Source organism: Fragaria vesca, linkage group LG5, assembly GCF_000184155.1.
Source record: "Fragaria vesca subsp. vesca linkage group LG5, FraVesHawaii_1.0, whole genome shotgun sequence".
NCBI classification, from domain to species: Eukaryota; Viridiplantae; Streptophyta; class Magnoliopsida; order Rosales; family Rosaceae; genus Fragaria; species Fragaria vesca.
Genome location: NC_020495.1, coordinates 11,558,197 through 11,572,164, shown reverse-complemented (window position 1 = coordinate 11,572,164; position 13,968 = coordinate 11,558,197). Strand labels below are relative to the sequence as shown.

At 36.2% G+C, this 13,968-nt stretch overlaps 2 protein-coding genes across 2 annotated transcripts in view; both read right to left on the bottom strand.

Annotated features, from left to right (window-relative positions):
- Window positions 1-7,889: 7,889 nt before the first annotated feature.
- On the bottom strand, window positions 7,890-11,691 carry LOC101293686. Its single transcript, XM_004299594.1, has 7 exons — window positions 11,572-11,691; window positions 11,157-11,304; window positions 10,594-10,677; window positions 10,308-10,504; window positions 10,130-10,189; window positions 8,521-8,647; window positions 7,890-8,128 (listed from the first exon to the last, which is right to left on the bottom strand). Exons 4-7 carry the CDS (start codon window positions 10,449-10,451, stop codon window positions 8,091-8,093), a joined length of 369 nt encoding a protein of 122 aa, XP_004299642.1. The 5' UTR covers window positions 10,452-10,504; window positions 10,594-10,677; window positions 11,157-11,304; window positions 11,572-11,691; the 3' UTR covers window positions 7,890-8,090.
- A 1,824-nt stretch (window positions 11,692-13,515) lies between these two features.
- Window positions 13,516-13,968, bottom strand: part of LOC101292027 — a 7,432-nt gene continuing 6,979 nt past the window's right edge. Inside the window, exon 16 of the mRNA XM_004301272.1 lies at window positions 13,516-13,911. Coding sequence (XP_004301320.1) covers window positions 13,516-13,911 — 396 coding nt within the window. The remainder of the gene's footprint in view (window positions 13,912-13,968) is intronic.

The following is a 13,968-nucleotide window of genomic DNA, read 5'->3' as shown; positions in this document are numbered from 1 at the left end:
TTGAGTGATGATCACCCACATGCACAAGCCTAGTAAACTCAACATACATTTTTCTCATCATCATCACGTCTATGGTTCTTCTCAAATTTACTTCCTAATCCAGATTCAATATATAGGTTCTAAAATATTAGTTACTATATCAAAGTTGGACTTAAATCGCATCATTCTATTCGTGTTCGGTTAATATAGAGGATGTTACGTATTGTCTATTTGTCTTTAAAACAATACCTCACATGACATATAAAAGTTCATTCTTTGCTATTGCGTTATTCGCTTAGCTACCTTGGTCAGATTCTTAGTATCAACAGTACCTAAGCAAGCATATAGTTCCTAGGTTTAGATGATAATGAGAATACACTTTTAGACATGTTTAGCTCCAATGGACTTGTAACCTAAGTTGTTTGATTCCCAAAACTTTATAACAAAGGGAAATACATGTTGCATAGTTTTGACTTCTTGGATTGGTAACCCATGTATTGCGAATCCATCATTACCATGCTAGAGGGTTTAGGTGAGCAACAATTTTAAAATGGGAATGAAAGATATATGGACCCAAACCCTAAGTAAAGGAACATAATGATATGTCCCACGGTGCCATATAAATATGTAACCTATTACTTGGAACATACCCAATGTGATTCTATAAAGTATCTTTCCTTTTATGCCTCTTGTCACAAGGGAGATGAATGAAGTTCTCACTTCTCCTTTCTCAAGTGACGACATTCAAGTGGCTGCTTTCCAATTGGGCTCTTTGAAATCCCCTGGTCCATATGGTTTCCCTAGCTTATTTTACCAAAAAAATTGGGATACAGTTCACAATGTGGTTAATTGTTCAGCTACAAAGTTTTTCAATGGAAGTTTGGTTCTTAAGGAGATGAATCGTACCCACTTAGCCCTCATTCCTAAAGTTCAAAACCCTGAAAATACTTATCAATTTTGTCCTATCAGCCTATGTAATTAATAACACTTACAAAATTCTTTCTTCCTGATCCTTTCTTGATCAATCGACTAAAATCTTTTCTTCATGATCTTGTTTCCTATCATCAGAAAATGGGTCATCATTTGGCCCTTTGGACCGACAGCCCACGGGCCTAAAAGCCCGTCGGCCCAAAAGGCTAAAGCCCGGCCCGGCCCATAGGGCATGAGGCTGAGCTAGAGTGGTGGGTTCAAAGCCTCGGTCCGGCCCTAAAAGCCTGCCCCAAGCCCTTTCAATAGTTTTATTAATATTTTTTATGGGATTATTAGTTAAATATGTGAACTAATTAATACATTAAGTCATATTTTTTATTTATTTTTTATTACATTTAGTTCAATCATTAACAAATCTTAACTTTTTATAGCTTTTTGTTTTATTTTAATAAAATTCTATTATATATGTATATAATAGGCCTGATCCGTCCCTAATAAGCCCGTAAGGCCCGGGCCCCTAATAAGCCCGTAAGGCCAGGGCCCGTGGGCTTTGATGTTTTGAATAGCCCGGCTCGACCCTAAAATTTAGAAAACATGATTGAGGCCCGGCCCAGCCCGAGCCCGAGCCCGTAGGGCCCAACCAGACCGGGCTTTTTGACGATCCCTAATCAGAATGCCTTTATTTCTAATCGTCAAATTCAGGAGAACGTTTTTTTGGCCCATGTGTTTTTTCACTATTTAAAGCTCAAGAGAGAAGGGGAAATTTTTGAAATGGGGCTCAAGCTGGATATGAATATGGCTTATAATCAAGTTGAGTGGGATTTTGTGGAGGTTTTGCTCTTTAAGCTTGGTTTTGATGGGGGTTGGATTCGCTTGATAATGTGCTGCATCACTACTGTTTCCTTTTCAGTAGTACTCAACAGAGACCAGGAAATTTCTTCTACCCTAAAGAGGGCTTAAACAAGGAGATCTTTTATCCCCCTATTTAATTCCTACTTGTCAACGAAGTTTTGTCTAGAAATATTTCTAGAGCAATTCATACTGGGGATTTATTAGGTGTTAAGATCAGCAGGGGTGGCCATATTCTCTCACATCTCCTTTTTGTTGATGACTCCCGGTTTTTCCTAAAAGGTTCCCTCTCCAGGAAATTTTTTCTAAGTTATGTATTGGTTCAGGTCAACTTATTAGCTTCTCAAAATCAAGTATTTTCTTTAGCCTAAATACTCCTATTGATATTTCTTAGCCTATTTGTGATCTGTTAATTTGAAATCCCTCAAGTTAACAATCTTGGGTGTTATTTGGGTTTACCAACTATTTGGGGGAGGTCTAAAAAGAAGGCGTTGGTCTTTGTCAAGAAGAGAATAGTGAAGAAAATTGAAGAGTGGAAGTTGAATGCTCTTTCTATGGCTGGAAGAGAAGTTCTAATAAAGTCAGTGGCAATGGCAGTTCCTTCTTATCCTATGGCTTGTTTCAAATTCCTAGCTTCTTTATGTTATGAAATCAATTCTGAGCTTGCTAATTTTTAGTGGGGTTTCTCTGACTCTGGCCTGAAAATTCATTAGAAGAGTTGGTCTCACTTGGGAAAACCTAAGCTTGCTAGAGGTATGGGATTTAGAGACTTCAAAGACTTTAATCTCGCCTTAATTACTAAGCAATGCTGGAGAATTTTACAAAACCCCAATGAAATGTGGATGAAGGCTTTAAAGGCAAGATATTTTCTAAAGTGTGATTTTCTCAAGGATGTAAAGGGCTATAGAGCTTCTTGGGCTTGGTCAAGTTTGCTAGAAGGTAGAGACATCATTTTGAAGGGAGCTTGTTGGAAGGTTGGTAATGGTGAGAGGATTGATGTTTGGAGGGATAGTTGAGTTCCCATGAGACAAGGGCATATTGTTCCTATCAGCCCTATTCCTGAGTCAGCTCCAAAATTGGTTAAAGACTTGATTAATTAATTTTGGAACAGCCTCTTGGAATGTCTATGAAATTTGGACCTTATTTTCCGCTGAGTTGGTTAGTAAAATCAAGCTTATTCCTATTGGGGACCATCTAATAGAAGACAGATTAATCTGGCCTCTTGACAATTCAGTTTCTTATTCTGTTTGTTCGAGTTATTATCACTTGTATCATGCTCTAAGGACAAGTAAGCTTCCTAGTAACTCTCACTCATCCTACATGATTGACCCTTGCTTCTGGAAGATGTTATGGAAACTGGATACAGTTCCAAAAATTTCCAATTTCATTTGGAGGGTGGCTAATGATGCTCTTGCAACTCATGGTAACTTATTCAAAAGGAAGATACATAAAAATATGATGTGCTATCTGCAAATATAGTGTGGAAACTATTGAGCATAGTTTTTATTGTGCTCGTGAGTGGATTGTGTTTGGTTCAGATCTCCTCTCAGTCTTCGAATTAATAAACAATCTATTACAAGATTTGATATTTGGTTGGTTAGTGTTGTATCATGTTTCTCATCGACATACCAAAAGAAAGAATCTCTTACTCTTATCAACATTCTGTGTTGGGAGATCTAGAAGATGAGATGCGCGTTCTAGTACCAAGGAAAACCAATTTGTCCTGCATCAATCATTGATCGTGCAAATAGGTTTCATCTTAAGTATCTGCATTCAAAGAAGCCTAATCAGTTTTCCCCGGTAATTACATTTTTGAAAGGGATATGAAAAGCTCTTGAGTTTCCATATTCCGAAATTAATGCCGATGCAACTTGGTGCTTGAATACCTGTTGATGGTATTGGTGTGATTGTGCGAGACTGTCATGCAAATTTCATAGCTGCAGAAGCTAAAGTTGATCTTTGTAATTCAGCTTTAATTGTTGAAGCTAAAGCATTACTTTCTGGTCTTGATTTGGGTCACCAGCCCCAACTGTCCTATATATGCATTATTGAAAGTGATTCTCAAGTTTTGGTAACTGAAATTCAGAGTTCAAAGTGTAGGAACTGGACAATCTACCATTTAATTGCTGTTATTCGTCACCGGTCTCTCAATTTCGCCGGTGTGCACTAGAGTTGGATCTCTTATGAAGGGAATTATGCTTCCCATGGGGTGGCCTCCCTTGCTGATCTGAGGGTGGGTCGGCAAAAATGGGCTAATAGGCCACCACCTTCTATTCTGCATGTTCTTAGCTTTGACGGTCTTCCTTATCTGTCGTCGTTGACATTAGAGGCTAGCTAGCTTTGTTTTGGCTAGCTATTTTTTTGCTGAGTTTTTGTTCGCTAGCTTCACATTGGTGTAGCTTGAATGAATTCTCTTGTTTGTTGTGGGCTGGGCTGCCCTTTGTTGCCCCACCCTTGCCTTTTTGGGCTTTATTGATTATCGGTTCAGACCCCAAAAAAATAAAGAATTAAATTCAGTTGACCCCACTGTAGTTTAGAGGGGAATTCATATTAGTCCCTAAACTTTCGATTTCATCAGATTAAACCCCAAGCTCTTATTTTTCTGTCTACCGTCTCCTATTACTCATGTTCCGTCCAATTGGGACGTTAAAATTTGATGACATGTGATGACGTTTTGGGGGTTGAGAAGCTAAATTACTAGAAAAACAAGAGATCGGGGGGTAATCGGATGAAATTGAAAGTTTAAGGATTAACATGAATTCACCTCTAAACCACAATAGGGTCAACTGAATTTAATTCAAAAATAAATGAGAGAATGGTAAGTGAAATGAAATTAACTCCAAACCTTAAGGAGGTAAAATGAATTTAGTCATTTTTAGTTCCTTACTTTCTAGATTTGATTAAATTCATTCATTTTAAACACCCCCCCAAGGTTTAGAGTTAACTTCATTTCATCCTAAATCTTTCATTAGGCAACTCCAATAATGAGTCTTATTTTTTTTATTAAATAACTCACACACCTTACATATGTCAATGAGGTTTGAATCCATGACGTCAAAGTTGTTAGTTAACACTTTAACCAACCAGGCCACGGCTCACCGACAACAATGAGTCCTATAATTGGTTATATATTCATTCTACGTACATACTTGATGGTCCTTTTGCCTTTGTCCCATTTTTTAGGGAAGGAACCAAGGTATATCATTGGACTAAATTTAGTTTACCCTCTTGAGGATTCTATTTGACCTCATTTCAATCCATGATCTCTCAATTTTAAAAATTCACCCCCTAAGGTTCTAAATTTCATCAACTTTACCCTATTTGTTATAATTCCGTCAAAATTGAATGTTAATTTTGACTTTATGGCTCACTTTAAGAGCTAGAACAATTAATTAACGACAAAAATCACACTTTTTGACCCATTTTCTAAGATTTCACGTTAACATTTAACCTTCAAATTGAACGAAATCTTAATAAATAAGTTAGACTGATGAAAATTAGAAATTTCAGGGGATGAGTTTTCAAAATTGAAAGAACGGGGAGTGACCCCAAACCTTAGGAGGGTAAACTAAATTTAATCCTATATCATTTAAATTTGTCAGTGAGTCGTGGCTTGGTTGGTTAACGTGTTAACTAACAATTTAACCAACAATTTTGATGTCATGGGTTCATATCTCATTGACATGGGTGTGTGAGTTATTTAATAAAAAGGTTTTTTTTTTTATTAAAAAATATCATTTAAACTTGGAACCTGCACAGTTTGAGATTCTTCTTGTTGTGCCTCATGGTTTAATCGTTCTTTTACAAGTCTGTTGATCAAACCTGTTTTGTTATGTGTTGTATTATTATTTGTGAGACTCTATTGTTTTACTATTTGTGAGACTCAATTACAAAAAGAAAAGACTTTCCAAACCTTGTAAAACCTTCAATTTATACACGACGTTCTAATGTATTGAATGTTGATCTCTAGCGTATGATTGTGTTTTTGTTGTAGAGAGCAAGGCAAGTATCAAGCAGCCAAATCTTCCTATCTCAATAGTTGTTCGTTAGGAACAGTAGACACTTTTGTGACATTATTTTGTGCGTGCGAAATTAAATACTCTTAATCTCTGGCCTCGAACTATCCTTGCTTTCATTATACTACAATTAACAATCTTTTTGCAGGGTTAAATTGTGAGGCTATTTTAGCCATAGCAAAAACCATAGAAAAGATGTTTTTGTGCCGGGTTAATTTTCGGTGAAAGGTCAAACCAGGATGGACATTTTGCGTTTGTACATGTATGATACTATGATCTATGGATATGCTTAAATGGAGTAATGTTCAGTCTATTGTGGAAAGTGTGATAGATATGAGCTTTACAATGTTAGAGCCAATCTAATATCTGTTCAAAAACAGTATATATATAACAATGAAATCAAAACGAAATTGAAAAATAACAATGAAAACAAACAACACTAACTTGATTGATCAGATAGAGGTCTGCCTTGCAGTGACCTAAAACAGAAATTCGTCCCCACTTGTGCTGCAGTTTCGGACGTCTATCTAGAGGATACAACTATCTGGTTCAAGTTCTTGCACAAAAACTTGACCATGGCGAATTTACTTTATGCTTCAGAAGAAATAGTGTTTTGGGGAGGAAGAAGAAGAATGATTCGATGATCAAAACGACAGAAGTCGTCTTTATATAAAAGTCAATTTGAACAGGTATAACTGTTCGGACAGACACAACTATTCGGACAGTTATGTCTTTTGATATTTATCCAAATTTAATAATTAAATTAAATAATATTAATTTCCAAAAAATCAAATTCGGATTTAATCAACAGAGCCCAAGGCCCAATCTTTGACTTTTATTAAATATATATACATATTTATTTATTCATTTCTATTGGAAACCCAATAGAATAAAAAGCCCACCAAGCCCATATTAGGCCTATCATCTATTTAATGAGTCACATAGATGTTTTCATATAAAGCCTCACACATTTAATTCTTCTTCAATGTGGGATAAGTATCACACAAGTTCCAACATACAATACTGCATGTATGAAGAGTCATTGTCTGCTTGCTAGATTACTCCCAGCTTACTGCCGGGTTCATATTGGCGAAACACTAGCGGTACAACAATGCCTGTTCATCATCCTCAGCATCACCAACAAGGCCTTTCTCACCCTCATAGTTGACAGTTCTATCATTCACAAATAGTTCTTCAGAGGAAACCACATCTGTGAGTTTTCGTTTCCGCTGGGTGAAATGTCCAATTATATTTGTTGCATCTCGGATTCTATTAAAACCTCCATTCGAGCACGCTCCCTGTCTGTTGGGTAGGTGCAGTATAAGAATGAGTAAATAACACAACTGAGAGCCATTGGAATTCCTATTGCTGTGTACAATGCATTTGTCAATGCTACTCTCACAAGCCTCTCGACGAATGCATGTTGGCAAGAATCGTTTATGAAAAGCAGTGGGTAAAACATGACCTATTTGGTTTTGATCGTCAGTCCAAAGACTTGACTCATACCGCAAACGTAAACTTTGATTTTTTCTTTTTTTTTCTTTTTTTTTTCTAATAGTTGCTTGCATCTGGAAGTACTTAGGGTTCTTGTCATTGGCCTTGGCACGTTGAGCCCTCTATAATTCCTCTTGTTTGGATAAGTGTTCTTATTCAAAGGACCAAAGGCTAAAATAGTAGGACCAGTACTAATTCGTTGTAGTTGTACATGAATAGATATCATTCGCAAAAAGAGATTACTTACCGAAAGTATTACGATTTGGCAATTGCCTGAAAAGTATAGTTTTTCGAGTATTCCAGGCAGTGTTGACCACAGCAGGAAACTGTTCATGATGCAAACCACATAGCCTCTAACCTAAAAGCCTTCCTAGACTAAGCAGGAGCAGACTGAAAAGCAAGTAAAATTGGTCCATGATCAGAACCAAGAATGGGTAAGTCAACTAAATTGAGACGAGGAAACCATTTCAAAGCAGCAGCATTGGCTAAAAGCCTAAAACACTATTTAATCTCTCACAGATTATTTGAACCCTCTTGTTTGTAATCTCAAGTAAATTTACTACCAGTGAAAGGTAAAGAGAATAAGCCAGTAGCATTAGTAAAGTCTCGAAACTGAATCATATATCAATTAGTAACCTGTAAACCTCCCTTTTTCTCAATTAAGTTTAAAATGCAGTTACAGTCTGTTAGAATGATCCAAGGCTCAAAGCTAGAAGTATTCAAATTCGAAACTGGATTCCACAGCTCTTGTTGTTGAGGTTTATGAGGGTCCATGTAAACAGAAGTAACCAAACACCAAACAAACCAATCCAAAAGAGTATCCTACGACCTTTTCTTCACAGCAGATGCTTCTTTCATTGCTGAAATATAGATAAGCAGCTCTCATTAAATTTGAAAACAGCATAGCATACACCAATAAAATACTACAAGGAGACTAAGACCAGTGACCGTGCAGTGCATTCATAAATACACCGTATTACTACGGCAAATAATTAAAATAGTATTCCACATGGCTGCATGATTTGCATCTAGTGTTACCTCGGCTTCATATACCCTTTACACCTAACTTCAGTGTAATCCATGAAAAGCTAACAGTAACAAAAAAAACCTTTGAATAAGAATTTTGACTAAAATGTCTGACATAATACAATGACAAAACCCCTATGAGCTGACTTTTAAAGTGGAGAACCAACTATCCAGTGATGACAGTATTTAGATAAAGTAAAAAGAACTTCATATACTATTTCCATACCTTGATGGCAGAGGCAGAATCCAACAAAATTTGTAAGATAAAGTCCAAGGGAAAACCCAGCAACAATAACTTGCCCAACTCGACCCATAATGCAACAATATAACCCTAGCCCAAACCAAATGACACACTGCCAACGAAAACAAGAGTGATGAGGTTAAAACAGTTCGGAATTCGCAACATACACATGATTAAAGAGCAGACAGAACATCGTAACACATATGATTAAAGAGCTGCATATCTCACTTGGTTACAAATTTGAAATCAGATCCAAATGTTCATCAATAAATGTGCATTTCTTTCCCTAGGCAACACTAACAGAACAATAACTATGTCACACAGTAGAGGAGAAGGCAACCAAATCATAAACAAAATAAAAATAAAACATAATCTTGTACACCTCAACAAAACTTTCAGAGCCATAACTTACAAAGTATTTATCGTGGACTATAACCACCTAATCCACTCCTATCCAACAACTTGAATACACTTAATACATCAATGCGGGCAAACCCATGAAGATGAACACATGATTTTGAGAATATATTGCCTAAATGTGGCATGGATACAGCACACCCAACTCCCTCCTTAAGAACAGCAGTGAAGAACTAAAGGATAGGTGAGTAAAGAATGGTTACATAATAATGGATGCAGGATATATAAAGCTAATGGTCCTATAATGCAAAACCATCCCAACTGATCAATCGTACTTTTTTCCCCCTTTATAGACCGTAAGACTGCAATGGAAATCAATCAAATCCAATTCAACAACTTCAATGAGCTAACCCACAGTGAGCTCATGATTTTGATCTTTTGTTGCCTAAATCTGGCACTACCTTAAGGCTTAAGATCTCAGCCACACATGAACTTCAGAATCTCCTTACTGTAGTCACTAACGGGATTTAAAGCTAGTGGTACTATAATACGCACCTAACCTGACCTCCTCAATGTAGTCACTAATGGGTTTTGAAGCTAAAGGTAATATATCTAATATAATACACCCAACCTAATCTCGTTAATGTAGGTAATGTAGTAACTACAGCTAATGGTTCTGCAGTAGTGTAATATGGACCAGTCTTTCTTGGACAAGATAAAAATTTAAACTGCGAGTTTTTTTTTTTTTCCTTTCTTTTCCAAACAGGTGTTTAATAAAAGAAAATGAAATCCACACTTCCTAAATTGAAATCCACACTCTCACTTTCTATTTTGGGTAACTCAAATTTTGTATTTTTATGAGAATGATGACTAAACTAGAGAGTGTGGATTTCAGACAATGGATTCCTGTGGAGATATGGAAGTATCTGAGTTTCACAGTGAATATATAAAACAACCGGACGATTATTTTTTGTATCCGTGAACCATGTTTGCAATGCTGAATATGAAGCATATCATTATCGTGTTCAACTACCAAGTGTACCCATATAGATTATTGGATACACGTTTCAATGACATGATACCTTTTCGTATTTGATCAATTTTGTGATCGATCTTCATAAATAATGATTATATTAAAATCAAGTGTGTTTATCTAGCTTGTTGATGTGTGTTCTACATATTTATAGATAATGAATTGCAATTTAGTGCTACCCCAAATGTTTTTTCGTATGCTTACCATGAAACAGAGAGTCCACCAAAACTGTCTTGCTAGATATTTGTCCAAACCGGACATTTGCTACAGAAAACGAAGATTATTTGGTTTAGAATCCAGTGTAATGGAGCCAATTGAGAATAGTGAACAAGGGCATATGGAAGATAAAATGATACAGAAAACTTTTCAAATAGATACCAACCACTGGGTCAAGGTACTTCAGCTTCAGCTCATGTTTTCCATCCTCGGTTTTGGCATTTAGCCATTTCAATCCTATAAAATGATAACCATACGCCTTCAATAACCAGAAATCATAAACAGCAAGACAAGTAACCATGGCACACATAAGATAGGTCGTCCTCCCGACAATCCCATGATATAAACCATCACTTGTATACACTGAAACAGAAGGATTAATAATGTCACATACAAATATGTACAGTGTTTGTTAATAACATTTCTATAAGAAACATTGAATAACAACACACCCTTGGAAACATAATGAAAGTGTAAAAAGATGGAAATTCATTTTGCCAGGTCGATCTGATAAGATTCATTGGGTCTGACAACACCTGGAAGTAGAGTACATTTGGTTAGAAGTAAAAATAAGAAAAAATGCAGCAAAAATATGTTCATAATCAGAGATAGAATGAATCAAAACAAATCACCACCCCCATTCCAGACATCTAGTAGACAATATTAATCATTACAAGTCTTTGAGAGTCTTGCATAATTTATAGAATAGGCTGCTAATGAAGACAAATTCATGTATGCCAATTCCTGGTTCATGGAGGTTTTACTTAAAATTCAGTGTTGAAGGTCTGTTAGAATGACTCATTTTGAATGCTAACTGAATCATACTACATCTATACATTGTACTGCATTCAAAATGTGTCATGCTAACAGACCTTCAACACAGAATTTTAAGTAAAACCTGCCAAGACACAAAGCTATTCATAAGATTGGATACAAAATACACTTCCCATTTTTAAAATTCACATTAAGAGCTTAAAACTGAGCACACAGTGCTCTAAACTCAAAATAAACTCACCAATTCAACCACTGAGAATCTGAGATCAGTAGACGACAACACCTAAAAGCACAGGTTGCAACTCCCTCATTTTTTTCAACGTACAGCTCCCACACCCCAAAATTTTAAGTTTTTAACACATCACCTACAAGCCAAACCAAAAGCCAAGCTTTATAAATAAAACAAAACAGAATTAATCACTTTTAACAATACAGATTCAACAAAAAGAGATTAACCCAGCACCAAGAGACACAATTTATGATTCAATTCCATAAGAAACAAAGGTAAATACTTTAATTATAATCAATGTAAAGAATAAACCCAGATTTACAGAAAACTAAATTAAAAAAGGCAGTTGTAATGAAGCAAATAGAAACCCTAACAAAATTTTAAAAAGGGTAAAAAAAAGAAGCCTGTGTAGAAATCAGAAAATTACATCAACCAGGTCTAGCAACAGAAGGATACTTGACACAGTGACAGTTCTAACACATCATTGGACTAACTCGGAATAGGTACCAATTACTCCAGAAACAAAGTTAACCCTCTTATTCTCCTTTATACTGATGAAATTTCAGCAATAGATATTATCTCACATATGAGACCAAACATCCAGTAACAAACACATGGCAGGAGCAAAACAACCTCATACGCATCCGAAAGATAGAACAAGATCAAACGATTAGCTACAAACTTATCTCCCGAATCCAGACAATGCAACACTTGAATCCCTCCCTGAAGAGCGCCTTAGGGTTATGGTTTCGCGCGCCGGAGAACTGGAGAAGACCAAGAATTGAGCTCTGGATCCCTTTTTTACTAATGCCAAACCTACCTGAGATTTTTACTCCCAGTCTCGACAATGTTTGTTTTTGCCTTTTTTTAGTCGTATTAAATTCAGTTTACGACTATTTGTAAATGTACTCTCTAAATTTTTTAATTTTCATCGATCGTGCCTATTTGTTAAGATTTTGTCATATTTAAAGGTTAAATTTTAACATAATATCTTAAATAAAGGTCCCTAAAGTGTAATTTTGTCGTTAAATGATTGTTTTATGGTGCGTTTATTGTCACCCCATAGATCCTCTTTACACACCTCACACGTTGTTTTAGTGTAATTTTAATACTGAGTCCTTCAAATTGAGTACAACATTTACTTATTTTTAAAATTGATCGGGCAATTACAAATCAGAACCGATCTAGGCACAAAGTGCAAGACATGGTGCGATCCGGTTCTGATCTTCCTATCTAGTGTGGTAGCGGTTGCCAACTTTCCGTTATGTCGTCATGTTTTAGTCAAAGCAAATAGAGTAGCCAATAACGCACTTTTTACCAAATGGTTCTTGCTAGAATATTTAGGTGATGTAGGGTCTCCTGATATTGTTTTAGGGTGTTCTTACGCTATGGGGTTTAGGCTTAACGTTCCCCTTTGTATTCTACAGTTTCATTAATGGTAACGACGTGGGACTGCTATTCTAGCCCTTACCTTCAAAAAAAATCTTAATGTGTAGTTTTTTCTTTTTGGGAATGAAATCTTAATCTAGCTTTAAACATGTACTGTCCGTGAAAATGAAAAGAGCTTTTTGTATGTCTTATTGGTAATTGGATATGAATTGACATAGTCAACAAATACTTGTAGAAAAAAAAAAAAAAAAAAAAAGAAGAAGAAAGAAGTAAGTAACGTTACTTAAGTTTACGTACTTTAAGTTTTAGGAAAGGTAAGTAAGTAAACTTAAACTAACGTTACCGGTTACCCGGTTACCGTAAGGTAACGGGAAAACTAACTAACAACCTACTAGAGTATTNAGTATAGTTATAGACTAGTAACTTAAGTTTAGTTTACTTACGTACGGTACGTAAGTAACTACCTACTACTTAACTTAACTTACTTTCCTTCGTAGTAGTANACGGAGGATACGTAACTACCTACTAATACGAAGGAACGTAAGGTACGGACGGTAAGGGAACGGTAACGGTAGTACGTCGCCGTAACGTAAGTAGTATAGAATAGTNTNTNTNTTNTTGTTNTTGTTGTTTTTTTTTTTTTTTGGACGATTGTTCTTGTGAAACTTCGGAAGGTAATGTTTTGCTATCCTTTTGTGGCTATTCATTTTAATCATTTTAAGAATGTTTAATCTTTTGCGGTGATCAGTAGCAATTCAGTCTCATTCTTGTATTCTTTGGTGTTCATACAAAAATATGATATGTTCTGCAGAAGAAGAAAGGGAACTGAAAAAGAAAAGAAGTCAAGAGAGGCAGCAGAATCTTTTAACAAACTTTTATGGTGCTGGATTGGGGTTAAGCGTTGATACAATCTTTTAATAAACTAAAGGACGAAGATCGCCCAAGTGCTGATAGAAGGTGTTAAGATCAGCAAGGATTGGGGTCAATCCTTCTCACCCGTCACAATCAACACTATAATAGGCACTACCAAAACCTTAAGAATGAAGAAAGCCATAAACGCATACAAGGACTTATACATACACCTAAAAATGTGCCTAAAAGGGGCTACGAGGAAGTGATCGGTTGTATAAAACCAATTTTCAGCGGCTGTGAGGATATCCTGCCATTTTTTGAAAATGGCAGGGCTAACAATGCCAATGACTGCCACAGTCACATAATAGAATATGAAGAAGCAGATGACAATCTGAAGGGTAGGAGCGTCGATGGGGAATGACGGCGGCGGTGGCGGTGGTGGTGGTGGTGATGGAGACGCATCAATGGTAGTGATGATGGAGCTGATGAGGGCGATGAGGAGAGGGAGGATCCTCTTTCTTGGATCCTGATGTTATACAGCAAATAAAATTCAGTACTGAGAATATGCATGCAAAAAAAAAAA

Bases quoted from the DNA above. Each gene is read 5' to 3' on its own strand.
- LOC101293686 (XM_004299594.1), bottom strand. From the start codon at position 10,451: ATGTGTGCCATGGTTACTTGTCTTGCTGTTTATGATTTCTGGTTATTG. The intron at 10,190-10,307 runs GTTGGTATCTAT...CGTTTTCTGTAG, and splicing joins TGAAGTACCTTGACCCAGTG to CAAATGTCCGGTTTGGACAA. The intron at 8,129-8,520 runs GTATGGAAATAG...TCTATATTTCAG, and splicing joins ATTCTGCCTCTGCCATCAAG to CAATGAAAGAAGCATCTGCT.